Here is a 12,629-nt window from a genome sequence, read left to right as displayed (position 1 = left end):
GGAGAAAAACTTCTTCAAGAGAAAGAAGTTGGTTCAAACCCAGTTCGGCTCAGGGAGAATAATGGATCGTGTTTCGTAAAGGTATTACTGACTCCGTACAGGTGTGTCGACGAATGCAGGTAAGTGATTCGTCGCGTTTATGTTGTAATGCCTATTTAGTTTTGTTTCTGTCTTTATAGGTAATAAAAGCCACTGTGCACCTGCAATTAGAATTAGGTTTCTTCTTTTTCTTCTCAGGGGAAGTCCAAGATTGTGAAATGTGTTTAAAATAGAGTTTTCAGTAGATATCAAAATTACACAAAAGTTGGTTTTCCCCTGAATAGTCTATATTATACGCATGCGTGTATCCTATATGTAGGAATGGAATTTTATACATTTGAGGGTAGCTACTGTATATACTTGATGATGGAAGTTCGGCTCATTTCCACGAATCGGTTCTTTCGAACAGTCCGACAACGATTCTGCGATACGATACGTTTTTGTCACAACAACGCAATAAACTTTCTCGCATAGCTATTACAAGCTCGTGTCTCAGTTCAGTTTGTTGCAGCCAACATGGCTCTGGAAAACAAAATATATTTGTACCTAAAAACAATTTGTTATAATAAATCAACATTATTTTTGCACTGAATAAAAGGCTACTTGCATCAGTCGACCTTCTGAAGAACCTCTCGGATCGATACAGACTGTTTTGTGAACCGGTTCAATTGATTCATTAAAAAGTTTCGACTCAAAACAACATCGCTGTTGTATTATTCGATATGCTGTTTATCATATTTTCTTAATAAACATTACATTAAATTGGATATTTATCTCTTTATGCCTCTTCAGAAAGTTTAAGGGTTATTTTTGTCCTGTAGCGGAGATGGGGGGCTGTTGGAGATGGTGCTACACGACGTGCATCTGTTGCTTGTCTGAAGATGAGAAGAACGCCATCGTCATACACAACGAAATCAAAAGAATCCTTGCAGATCAGAAGAAACGAGAACGCAGAGAAATCAAAGTGCTTCTGTTAGGTGAGATATGTCTACATATTAAAGTGTTTATATATTTAAAAACTATTAGAAGCACAAATGTGGACACCGAAGACATCACCTAAGGAGCTGCCTGAGATCTTTAAATGTAGTATCAAGTGAGTGCATCTCTGAGTCATCTTAACTGTGAAGGGAGTGAACCATTATGTGGAAAATAGCCTACTTGTTAATGCATGTTCCTACCAAGGCATTGAAATCTTTTTTTTTTTTTTTGCATTACTGTTGAAGAACATCAACAAACCAGAATGGCAGATTATTGTTGTGGCAAGTTAAATTGAGGGATGATGTTGAGGTGTTTTAACTGCTTGACATGTCACATTACCTATCCATTGTTGTGGCTCCTACATGGAGATAGTTGTATGTCAAGTTAGTATGACTAATCTCTTTATCACGCGATGTCTTGAGGGACACATTCTTGAGAGATCAAGTGATCAGGGCATGCCTGACTTTTTTTTCTTCTGCTGGTTGTGATAATGGAGTGGGTAAAAACTGCTCACACTGATTTGATTTGATTTGACGTGATGTGTGTGATTGTTTGCCCGTCAAATATTTGCCGTTTGAGAAACAGCGAGAACAGTCTAAGTCACTGATAACTGGTTAACGCTTGTCTGCTCAAATCACTTAAACCCAAACAATACGAGAGAAATAGTTGTAGAGTTCACAGCCAAGAAAGTCCCCCGATGGTGCAGGACACCTCAGTTTAAAGGCATCCAAACACATCTGGCTGCATACTTTCTGACAGTCTCCAGCTGTCAGTCTAAACACGATTAAAACATCTCGCTTCGTGGATGCTCTGTTAACAGGACAGATAACATTCCTTTGTGTGTGAAAAAAGCCTCAAATGTTATCATCTGCACGTTGCATTCCTTTCGGTTCTCCATTTTTGTCATTCCATGACCTGGTTTCAAAACTAGCATTTGACATCCCTTTTCTGTTTCATGTCATATTTATTTATTTATTGTGGATTTCAGGCACTGGAGAAAGCGGGAAGACGACTTTTATCAAGCAGATGAGGATTATTCACGGCAAGGGCTTTTCCGAAGAAGACAGGCGTGGATACACTAAACTGGTTTTCCAGAATATCTTCACAGCTATGAAGGCTCTGACAGTGGCCATGAACACCCTAAAGATTCCCTATGCTAACCCGCAAAACGAGGTGACCTGCCAGAGAAAAACTCTGATTGTTTCTGAATCCCTCTCAGTATTATATTTGAAATTAAGTGCACAACAGAAACGCCCACTGACAGCACAATTTACACAAGCAAGTACTACCTGTTTCAGACACTGGGTTGTGATTACTACTGAATTTGTATGGGCAGGGTATTTCAATCAAATGAACTATTGCCAAATTTGACCAAAAAACTAACTTAATTATGTAATATAAAATATGTAAAATTCATTTTTTAATTAATATACTCTGTACAATTACTGTAAAATGATTCTAAATTATTAGTGCAGTACATATTGTTTTTACAGTACAAATTTGATATAATTAGTTTTTATAATTATTTCACAAAAGTAAATATATATATGTGTGTGTGTGTGTGTGTATATATATATATATACACAAACACACACACACACATTTAAAGAATGCCGGCTGTTCTGACTCACAGACTGTAAGTACGTTTTCATATTTAAAGGATTTGCCACTGATGATTCAAACGCGAGTTTTGGGCAGTGTAGAGTAGCGCTTGTTGTTTGTCATTTCTCCGATCACAAATGCAAACATGGTTTTATGTTACGCTCCGGCCAGGACACGGCATCACAATATAGCAAGGGGCGTAACATTTCCGTCACACGCTTGAGGTATTTGGCCAATCACAATGCACTGGATAGCTGGCCAATCAGAGCACACCTCACTTTTCAGACCGATGAGCTTTGTAAAAATTGACGCGTTTCAGAAAGGCGGGGCATAGAGGAGAAACAATAATGTACAGTATGTGGAAAATAATGTGTTTTTTTAACCTTAAACCGCATAAACATATTTCATTACACCAAATACACAAAATAATGTTCTTTTTAGCAGCATCATATGACCCCTTTAAACAGACAAATCATCAACCTTTATGAAAAGCAGAGACAGTCGTCCTTTCAAATAGAGCAGAAATATAGAAAGCATCCACACAATATTTATATAAATAAGCCTCATTTGTTGCCATTGATGTCCATAGGTATATGGGAAACAGTTTCAGGAAGTGGAGATCCGTCAGATGGCACATTTGGACAGAATGTATGTAGACGCTATCCGCCGACTTTGGGCTGACGAGGGTATCAAGGCCTGTTACAGTCGTCGTAGAGAGTACCAGCTTCTGGACTCCACAGAATAGTGAGTATATGTATCAAAAAATAAACTTGGACGGGGTGATCAGAACCCTGACACGAAGCCTTATATCATTCTAAAGGGGTTGATTTTACAATAATGACCAGTTACTGTATATTATACTGTATATTAGCATGTTTATTACATGAAAACATAATAAATAAATAAATATATGTGGCCATGATATATTAATTTGAGAGACAGCAGAATACTACAAGAAGTTTGAATTTGAATATTTATTATATATTACATTTCTGTTGAATGTAGTATTTGAAGCATGTATGTTCTTAGAATTAGAATTAGAATGATAAATTAATGATGATACCATCTAATATATAAATTAATTTATTTGTAATGTTATATTATGATATTAATTCATTAAATCTAAAATGATCTGTATTAATTGTTATTAATATACTATATTATGAATAATCATTTCTTATATCACATGAATGAATAAATTAAATTGTATATATATTTAATGAAATGTAGTATTTCTATTTATGTTTTATAATTAGAATATAATTAGGTATTTATATTATTTATAGATGTTATCTATTATATAATTTTGCTAGCTAATTTATTTGTAATATCATATTATGATATTTATTAAATTGGATATGATTAGTATTAGAATAAGTTATATAACTACAGTAATAATGTTAACAAATATATTTCTAACATATTAAAATGACTGTTATTACATCAATGCTAACATATAATATTAATACTAATATATTCATACTAGCAAGAATTTTAGCAGTTATTTTTTTGTCAAATGTTTATGTATATAATGTTTATGATCAAAACCCCAAAATGGTTTGTGCAGATCCACATAGCACCATTGGAGGGCAATACAGCTGTATCTTTAGACAAGCATACAAGTCCAAACAAGTCAGTACTGCAGTAAACCATTCGGTTGAATTAAATATGAATGAGTTTTCTTTCTGTTCTCTTCTTTGACAACTGCTGTGGTGTCTTTTATTTTAGTCATATATTATTAACACATTTTCACTTTTCAATTGTTATAAGATGAATAATGTGTGTTTTTGTTTTAATGCGGTTAATGCTCACTTGAAGCCTTGAATTAAGGCAGTACTGCTTATTGTTAAGCACATTTCCTGTAAAGTACATCAGTGTGTTCTTGTTAATCGTTACCTAATCACTCCTTTACACAGTTCTGCATGTCCTTCACGTTCTCTCTTCCTGCTTCCCTGATCGTGTTTTCAGTTCTACAAACCTGGCCATGATAAGATACACAAACAAACCAGGACGTTTAATTAAACTGCCGTCTAAAGCACAAACAGCAATAAAGCAAAAGGCAAACATCATGGCACTTTATCACACTTACACAGTTCTGAAATGTTACACTGAAGTATGTTGGATTTTTTTTTTTTAGCTATATGGCAAATTTGGACCGTATTGCGGCCCCAGACTTCATCCCTACAGCACATTTCCTGTAAAGTACATCAGTGTGTTCTTGTTAATCGTTACCTAATCAGTTCTGCATGTCCTTCACGTTCTCTCCTCCTGCTTCCCTGATCGTGTTTTCAGTTCTACAAACCTGGCCATGATAAGATACACAAACAAACCAGGACGTTTAATTAAACTGCCGTCTAAAGCACAAACAGCAATAAAGCAAAAGGCAAACATCATGGCACTTTATCACACTTACACAGTTCTGAAATGTTACACTGAAGTATGTTGGATTTTTTTTTTTTAGCTATATGGCAAATTTGGACCGTATTGCGGCCCCAGACTTCATCCCTACAGCCCAGGATGTGCTCCGAGTCCGATTCCCCACCACAGGCATCAATGACTACTCCTTCAGTGTGGAGAAAATCACCCTCAGGTACCGTAATGGACATATTTTATCGAATTAAAAATTTTCATTATTACACTTCAAGTCTTTTTTTTTTTTGCGCTAAAATTTGCTCCCTCTCACCCCATCCAAGATGCAGATGAGTTTCTTTCTTCATCAGAACAGATTTGGAGAAATTTAGCATTACATCACTTGCTCACCAATGGATCCTCTGCAGTGAATGGGTGCCGTCAGAATCCAAACAGCTGATAAAAACATCACAATAATCCACAAGTAATCCACACCATTCCAGAACATCAATTAACATCTTGTGAAGAAACAAATCCATCATTAAGGCGTTTAAACCATCGCTTCTGGCCATAATCAATAATAACGCTTCCTCCAGTGAAAAAGTCACCTCATCTGAATCAGGAGAGAAATATGCACATATCAAGAACAGTTTACAAGTGAAAACAGTGCAAAACAGTTCAAAACAAACATGTGAGTAACAGATATATCAAAAAACAAATATGGATTTTGATGTGAGATGACAACAGGAGGATGGTCTTTTTCACTAGAGGAAGTGTTATAATGGATTGTGGACTCATATTTTGTCCAGAAGTGCCAAAACCCAGAGCTTTTCACTTCACAAAACATTAATTGATGTTCTGGAGTGGTGTGGAGTACTTGTAGATTATTGTGATATTTTTATCAGCTGTTTGGATTCTGACGGCACCCATTCACTGCAGAGGATCCACTAGTGAGCAAGTACTGTAATAGCTAAATTTCTCCAAATCTGTTCTGATGAAGAAACAAACTCATCTGCATCTTAGATGGCCTAAGGGTGAGTACATTTTCTGCAAAATTTCAAAATTTTTTTGCACTCATATTTTATTCAGAAAACTTATAGCTAAATTTCTCCAAATCTGTTCTGATGAAGAAACAAACTCATCTACATCTTAGATGGCCTAAGGGTGAGTACAAATTTCAAATTTTTTTTGCACTCATAATTTATTCAGAAAACATGAAAACATTTTTATAAAGAAAGATGATGTGAGTCAAATACCTGATGCAACCCTGTATATTTTGAGGTAGACATGTTTGATATATGACAGCAAGGATGTAGGAACAAATGGTTGAGGGGTTGACGGTTAGTGTTTAATGTTTTGGGTTTAAACAGAAAGTTTCAAGAATAAACAACAGAATTTAATCTCGGTCTTACCACTTTTTTTTTTTTCTGAAGAATTGTGGATGTGGGTGGCCAGAAGTCCGAGAGGCGGAAATGGATCCATTGCTTTGAGAATGTGACATCGCTCATATTTTTAGCCTCACTCAGCGAGTACGACCAGGTGCTGGAGGAGAATAACAAGGAGGTGAGCGTCTCCTTCGCCCCAGTCTGTCTGAATCTCTCTTGTCCTAGTCGATTGCTTTGATCAGTATATTTGGGTCTGGACTTGGATCAGTACTGAGGCATATTTCACTGCAACTCAAAGACAAAAAGAAATGTGCACACTTCTAATTTGCACAAAGATATAAAGCCTGTTTTTAAAATCAATAACTTGTTGTGACTATGTAATTCATTAGCTAACGAAAACTAATTACTAACTAAAATGTTAATTAAAATGAAAAATAAAATAAAGTACTAATATAAAGTATAACTTATTTACTAAAAATAAATAATATACAAATGATAAAAATATTTATTTATATTATTATATATTTATAGCAGCTAAATATACTAATAACACGGCTGCTGTGATGTCTGTTAATCAAGGAACAAAAGAAAAAAGAAATCAATAACGTTTGTAGCTTTAAGGATTAATCTACATTTAATTTAGAATTTAGTGTTTAATAACTTTATTCAATTTCTGTATATTTTACTACTTGCTGAAAGGCACAGGTAAATATGACATATATTATAATGGGTTTATGTGAAGATTGTTTTAAGTTCACTTAAGTTATTTTTTAAATATTAAATATTTTTATTATAATGTAATGTTGAAGGGCTATAGTCAATGGTTAAATATTAGGAAAAAAATAACAATTTTATAGAGACATATTGGTATTGGTATCAGTGATACTTACCTTCAGACATAAAAAAGATGCCACTAAACAAATATTAAAAATATACTGTCTTTATGTTGTTTCTACATTAATTTGAAGATGGAATGTGAAATTATTGCAATATAAAAGTATATTAAAAAACTTTAATATTAGATGGGATTCATCACGATTAATTCGTTTTTTTAATCGATTGACAGCACTAATATATATATATATATATATAAACAAAAACTAATAAAAATGATAAAAGCACACAAAAATTAAAAATTAAAGATAAGATAACAGAAATTAAAAATTCACTTACAATTAAAAATTAAAATAAAATATAATAATACAACCACATTTAAGAGATTAATAAATAATATAATAGTATATAATTAATACTAAAATAATGCTTGTTCATCAATGAAAATCATCTATACATGCTTTTTTTACATGACAAAAGCATAAAAAAAAGTTAAATAGTTACATTTATTTTTGTATTACATTAGTGTACTAATTTAATAAGTTAGATTATCATTATTTAAATAATTGTCATGAAAATACTGTCACAATGCAAAACATCTCAATGGCCCTAAAATAGGCTTAATTTTATTAATGCAAAAACATTTTTCTTTTCTTTTTGTTTCTTTTTTCTTTTTTTTTGACATTGAGGTGAAACACGACCCAGACATTTCTAGACAGATTCACATTCTATTGTTTCACGTTTGTTTGCACCTTCCCTGAAATGCTCCTTCCTGTTCTCTTCCCATGCAGCACTGATAAATTGCGTAATCTCTTGTCTCTCATTTAATTACCTTCTGCTGTGAATGCTTGCTCTCTCCGGCTCCAGAACCGCATGAAAGAGAGCTTGTCACTCTTCTACACCACCATCCACTCGCCGTGGTTCGCCAGTGCCTCCATCATCCTCTTCTTAAACAAGATGGACATCCTGGAGGAAAAGATCAAGACGTCAGACCTAAAAACTTACTTCGCAGGGTTTGACGGTATGGAAATAAGTATTTGTGCACCAACAATTCAGTAAATCAACCCCAACCTGCCCTGCCCCTTGAAAAAAAATATTATGGGATGAGAATATCAGGCTGGCTAGGAAACGGAATTGACAATGCAGTTGGAACAGGTTTTGCTTCACAGCAGATGGTGTAGGACAGATATTAGTTTCTTAGTGCTGATATGGAGGCAGTATTTGTGGAAATGGCCCCAGTTTGATCGCTTTAGATCTCTCACCCTCTACCCGTTACCAACGGCAACCAAAAAATAGCCAATTCCATGCATTTACAGGCGTTTACCGTGCATTTACTCTCTGATAGGAGTAGCTCCATCTTTGAGATTTAAAGATAGACAGCCTGTTATGGTTAAATTTAAAGAGACAGTACGCCTAAAAAGACAAATTCTATTGTGATATATTATTAAAGCAATAAGCACCAAGAAGCCGGAACAGCTTCGAACGCGGCTCAACCAATCAGAATCAAGGACCGGAACTATCTGTTTTATAATATAAAATGTAATTTATTCCTGTGATGCAAAGCTGAATTTTCAGCATCATTAGTCCAATCTTCAGTGTCACATGATCCTTCAGAAATCATTCTAATGTTCTGATTTGCTGCTTAATCATTATCAGTATTTTTGGTGCTCAGTTATTAATAATGGTTCTTATTATCAATGTATAAAAGCTCATTCAAGATATTAATAAATATGAACAAATTTATTCTATTAATATTTAATTATATTGTATAAATGATTTAATTATATTCTGGTGATGGCAAAGCTAAATTTTCAGTGTTACCATTCAAAAGTATCAGAGGTATGATTAAAAAAATAAATAAATAAAATGAAGAAAGCAATACTTCTATTTAGCTAGGATGCATTAAATTGTTTACATTTATAATGTTACAAAAGATTTCGATTTCACAAAATGCTGTTCTTTTAAACGTTGCGTTCATCAAAGGATCCTGATGAAAATGTATCACACTTTCCACAAAAATATCAAGCAGCACAACTGTGTTCAACATCGATGATAATAAGAAATGTTTCTTACTCGGCGTAATCAGTATATTAGAATCATTTCTGAAGGATTATGTGACACTGAAGACCCGAATAATGGCTGCTATTTTAACCTGCAATCATTTTTACCGAACAAATAAATGCAGAAATAATCAAGCAATTTTTTGATTAAATCAACCCAGCCTTGTTTGGAAAAGAGTTGCGTGAACATTCTGCTTAATATCTCCATTTGTGTTTTACAAAAGAAAGTCAGTCAGACAGGGCCAGTAGAAGATGACAGTCATTTCTGAGTGATCTGTCCCTTTAATACAACATCAACCCAATGAAACAGCTATGAACTTTGAGCTCTAAAAGGGTTAAATATTCATTCTTAATAGTGATTTTAAAAATGTTTGCTTAGATTCTTTCTCTCGGCTTACTTTATTGGTCCCGCCTCTATGATTTGCATGTGCTCCTCCCAGTTCAATGGCTCTTACCTTCCAAGCTTGCACTAACTCCTCCCCTCCTCTGTGGTTTGGTGCCACCTTCAGGCAAACGGCGGGACGCGCAAGATGCCATGGACTTCATTTACAATATGTATAAACAGAGGGCCGTGAGTGCTGAGACAAAGGAGTGCAAAAACATCTACCCTCACTTCACCTGCGCAACGGACACCAATAACATCCGGAAGGTTTTCAATGACGTGAAAGACACTGTCCTTATCAAGTCTCTGCAGGAATACGGAGTGCTCTGACGGATACGTAGTGCTTCTGCCAACCTAATAAACTGAGCTTGGAGGGACACACAATTGATGGCTTGATTTGTTTTTCCTTGTGCCACCTCTATGCAGCCTTCCTTTTCTTTGTCTTTTGCTCCATCTATTCCTATATTCCTACTTTTTTGTCATTTTGGTGGATTAAAACATCAGATTCTTACGATATGACACACTTTCTTCAAACTAGATCATTGCAAGTCACCTACTTAAAGAGACATCACTCTGAAGGAATGAGGAAGCTGTGGCTGTCACAGGAACGCCACACAACAGGCAGATTTTCAGCGTGTTTTTGGTTTCGAGGGGGTGGCAGGAATTTTACACTATAGCTGCTGGCAAGAATGAACTGAGAAATAGAAAGCAACGTTTGGCTGATCTGTACTGGAGAACAGTACAAATATTTGACTTTACTGATTACTTAGAGCAAGAGGGTGGGAGTTTCTTTTCAAATAGGACTAAAAAGTAATATGGAAGCCTGTTTCTTCCACAGAATAAATCAAACATAATGAATAATAAATAAGCATAAAAAATATAACCTGCCATCTCACAATTCCGACTGTATCGTGAGAAATAAACGTACAATTCTGAGAAGAAAAGTCTGAAATTGTACAATATAAACTCGAAAATTGTGAGAAGTCGCAACTGCTAAACGGTTACACTTGATTTTAAGGCGTCCTTGTTACAGTGTAATTATACATTTAAGTACTGAGTAATAATAATTAACTACATGTACTTACTATATGTTTAGGGTTAGGATTAGGGTTTGGCTTAGGGTTACTTGTGCGTAATTATTCATAATTTATTGTTATTATAATAGCAAGTGTAACGTGTAACAAGGACACCTTAAAATAAAGTGTTACCAAAAAAAAAAGTTTGAATTGTGAGATCAAATCACAATGAATGTTTTTTTTAGTGGTGGAAAAAAATAAATAAAAATAAAATAAAAAGATTTGCGAGATGTAAACTCAGAATTGCGAGAAATAAAGTCAGAATAGATTTTTTTCTTGGAATTGCAAGTTTATATTTATATATTGCATTTTTATATATATATATATATATATATATATATATATGTATGAATATTTATATCACAATAATGAGAAAGATGTAAACTCAGAATTGCGAGAAATAAAGTCAGAATAGATTTTTTTCTTGGAATTGCAAGTTTATATTTATATATTGCATTTTTATATATATATATATATATATATATATATATATATGTATGAATATTTATATCACAATAATGAGAAATAAAGTCAGAATTGTGAGATAAAAAGTTGCAATTACCTTTTAATTCCTTGACAGAAACAGGCTTCCATAATTTTCTTTAAGTAACATGGAGTAATTTTTTTTTTATTACACAAACAGAAGCCAAATTGTTACAAAGAAGTTGGGGTCTTAAATTACAAATCTTTCAAGTAAAATGTCACTGTTTGTGATCTGAAGTATTTTTTGGTCCCACTTTATATTAAGTGGCCTTAACTACTATGTGCTTACGTTTAAATTAATCATTTGGTACAATGTACTTATTGTGTACATGTTTTTGCATTGTACTTATATTGTAATAAATACCTACATGTAATTACATCTGTAATTACACTATTGACCATCCCTTGCACCTTAACCCACCCTTAAACCTACCCATACCACCAAACCTGTCCCTAACCTCACCCGTATCCAACCTCAATAGCAGCAGAAGTGTTTTGCAATACAATATGAACACAATAAGTACATTGTACTTATTTTTTGATGCAAGTACATAGTAGTTAAGGCCACTTAATATAAAGTGGGAACCATTTTTCTTTACAAACTATTTTATTTTAGAGCAAGAAATACTCTTATATATTTGCTCAAAATGGAGATAATACTGTTACTTTCATGTCAAATGTATGAATTTGTTTATATATACACATTATGATGTGTATACATTTGATATATATAAAAGTATAGTTCTTCTGGTAGTTTTGATGGTCTGTTTGTTGTGTATAATAATAGTATCTTTATCATAAAACTGTTATTAGTTAATACACAATGCATATATATATATATATATATATATATATATGGTTAATTTAGTATTAATTTATACAAAACTTGGGTTAGCTGTTAAATTGTAATTTAAGCATTTAAATTGACCCAATCCATCTGCTGTAATTAAAATTAGACACTTTACATAATTTCTAATACTAGTGTGCTCACTATGAATCAGTCAGGAAAGAATACATTTGTTTTGCAATATTTTTAAAACTGGAAATTTAACTTAAGGCCTTTACGTTTATAAATATCACCAAGAATCAACTACATGTAGACACTTTCCATGAATAAAGTACAAAAGTACAAATACAAGTTGTTTTCTATCTTTCTCAACAAATGGTTGATGAAAAGGGGTGGTTTATCTTTAAAAAAAAATATTGATTGTAAACCTCCGAAGGTAAAAAATTATTTTTTTTATTCATTTTGTTTATTTTCTGTTCATTTTGATTTTTCATTCTATTTATGTGATTTGCAATTGTTGCAACGGTCAACAAAATTTGGCAACCCTGTTACCATTAAATTCTTTCTAAATAGAATATAAATACAATTTACTTTTAACTTTTCTTATTTCTTACCGATAAAAATGAAAATTAACATCAAATTGGGGGGGGGGGG

General features: G+C 33.4%; 1 protein-coding gene across 2 annotated transcripts in view; it reads left to right on the top strand.

The window, feature by feature from the left end:
* The first annotated feature begins 14 nt into the window (after positions 1 to 14).
* Positions 15 to 12,629, top strand: part of LOC107717980 (guanine nucleotide-binding protein subunit alpha-11-like) — a 13,901-nt gene continuing 1,286 nt past the window's right edge. Inside the window, exons 1-8 of one of the 2 annotated variants that reach the window (XM_016524892.1) lie at positions 15 to 119; positions 861 to 1,016; positions 2,006 to 2,190; positions 3,209 to 3,363; positions 5,081 to 5,209; positions 6,402 to 6,531; positions 8,055 to 8,208; positions 9,757 to 10,506. In XM_016524892.1, the coding sequence (XP_016380378.1) occupies positions 866 to 1,016; positions 2,006 to 2,190; positions 3,209 to 3,363; positions 5,081 to 5,209; positions 6,402 to 6,531; positions 8,055 to 8,208; positions 9,757 to 9,959 (1,107 nt within the window). In that variant the 5' untranslated portion in view covers positions 15 to 119; positions 861 to 865 and the 3' untranslated portion in view covers positions 9,960 to 10,506. Of the gene's footprint in view, positions 120 to 860; positions 1,017 to 2,005; positions 2,191 to 3,208; positions 3,364 to 5,080; positions 5,210 to 6,401; positions 6,532 to 8,054; positions 8,209 to 9,756; positions 10,507 to 12,629 lie in introns of those variants that run through there. The other variant, XM_016524893.1, reaches the window with a different exon arrangement.

Source organism: Sinocyclocheilus rhinocerous, unplaced genomic scaffold, assembly GCF_001515625.1.
Source record: "Sinocyclocheilus rhinocerous isolate Xijiao unplaced genomic scaffold, SAMN03320098_v1.1 scaffold2468, whole genome shotgun sequence".
Lineage (NCBI taxonomy): Eukaryota > Metazoa > Chordata > Actinopteri > Cypriniformes > Cyprinidae > Sinocyclocheilus > Sinocyclocheilus rhinocerous.
The sequence above is the reverse complement of the archived record's forward strand: the minus strand, read 5'-3'. Positions and strand labels throughout refer to the sequence as shown.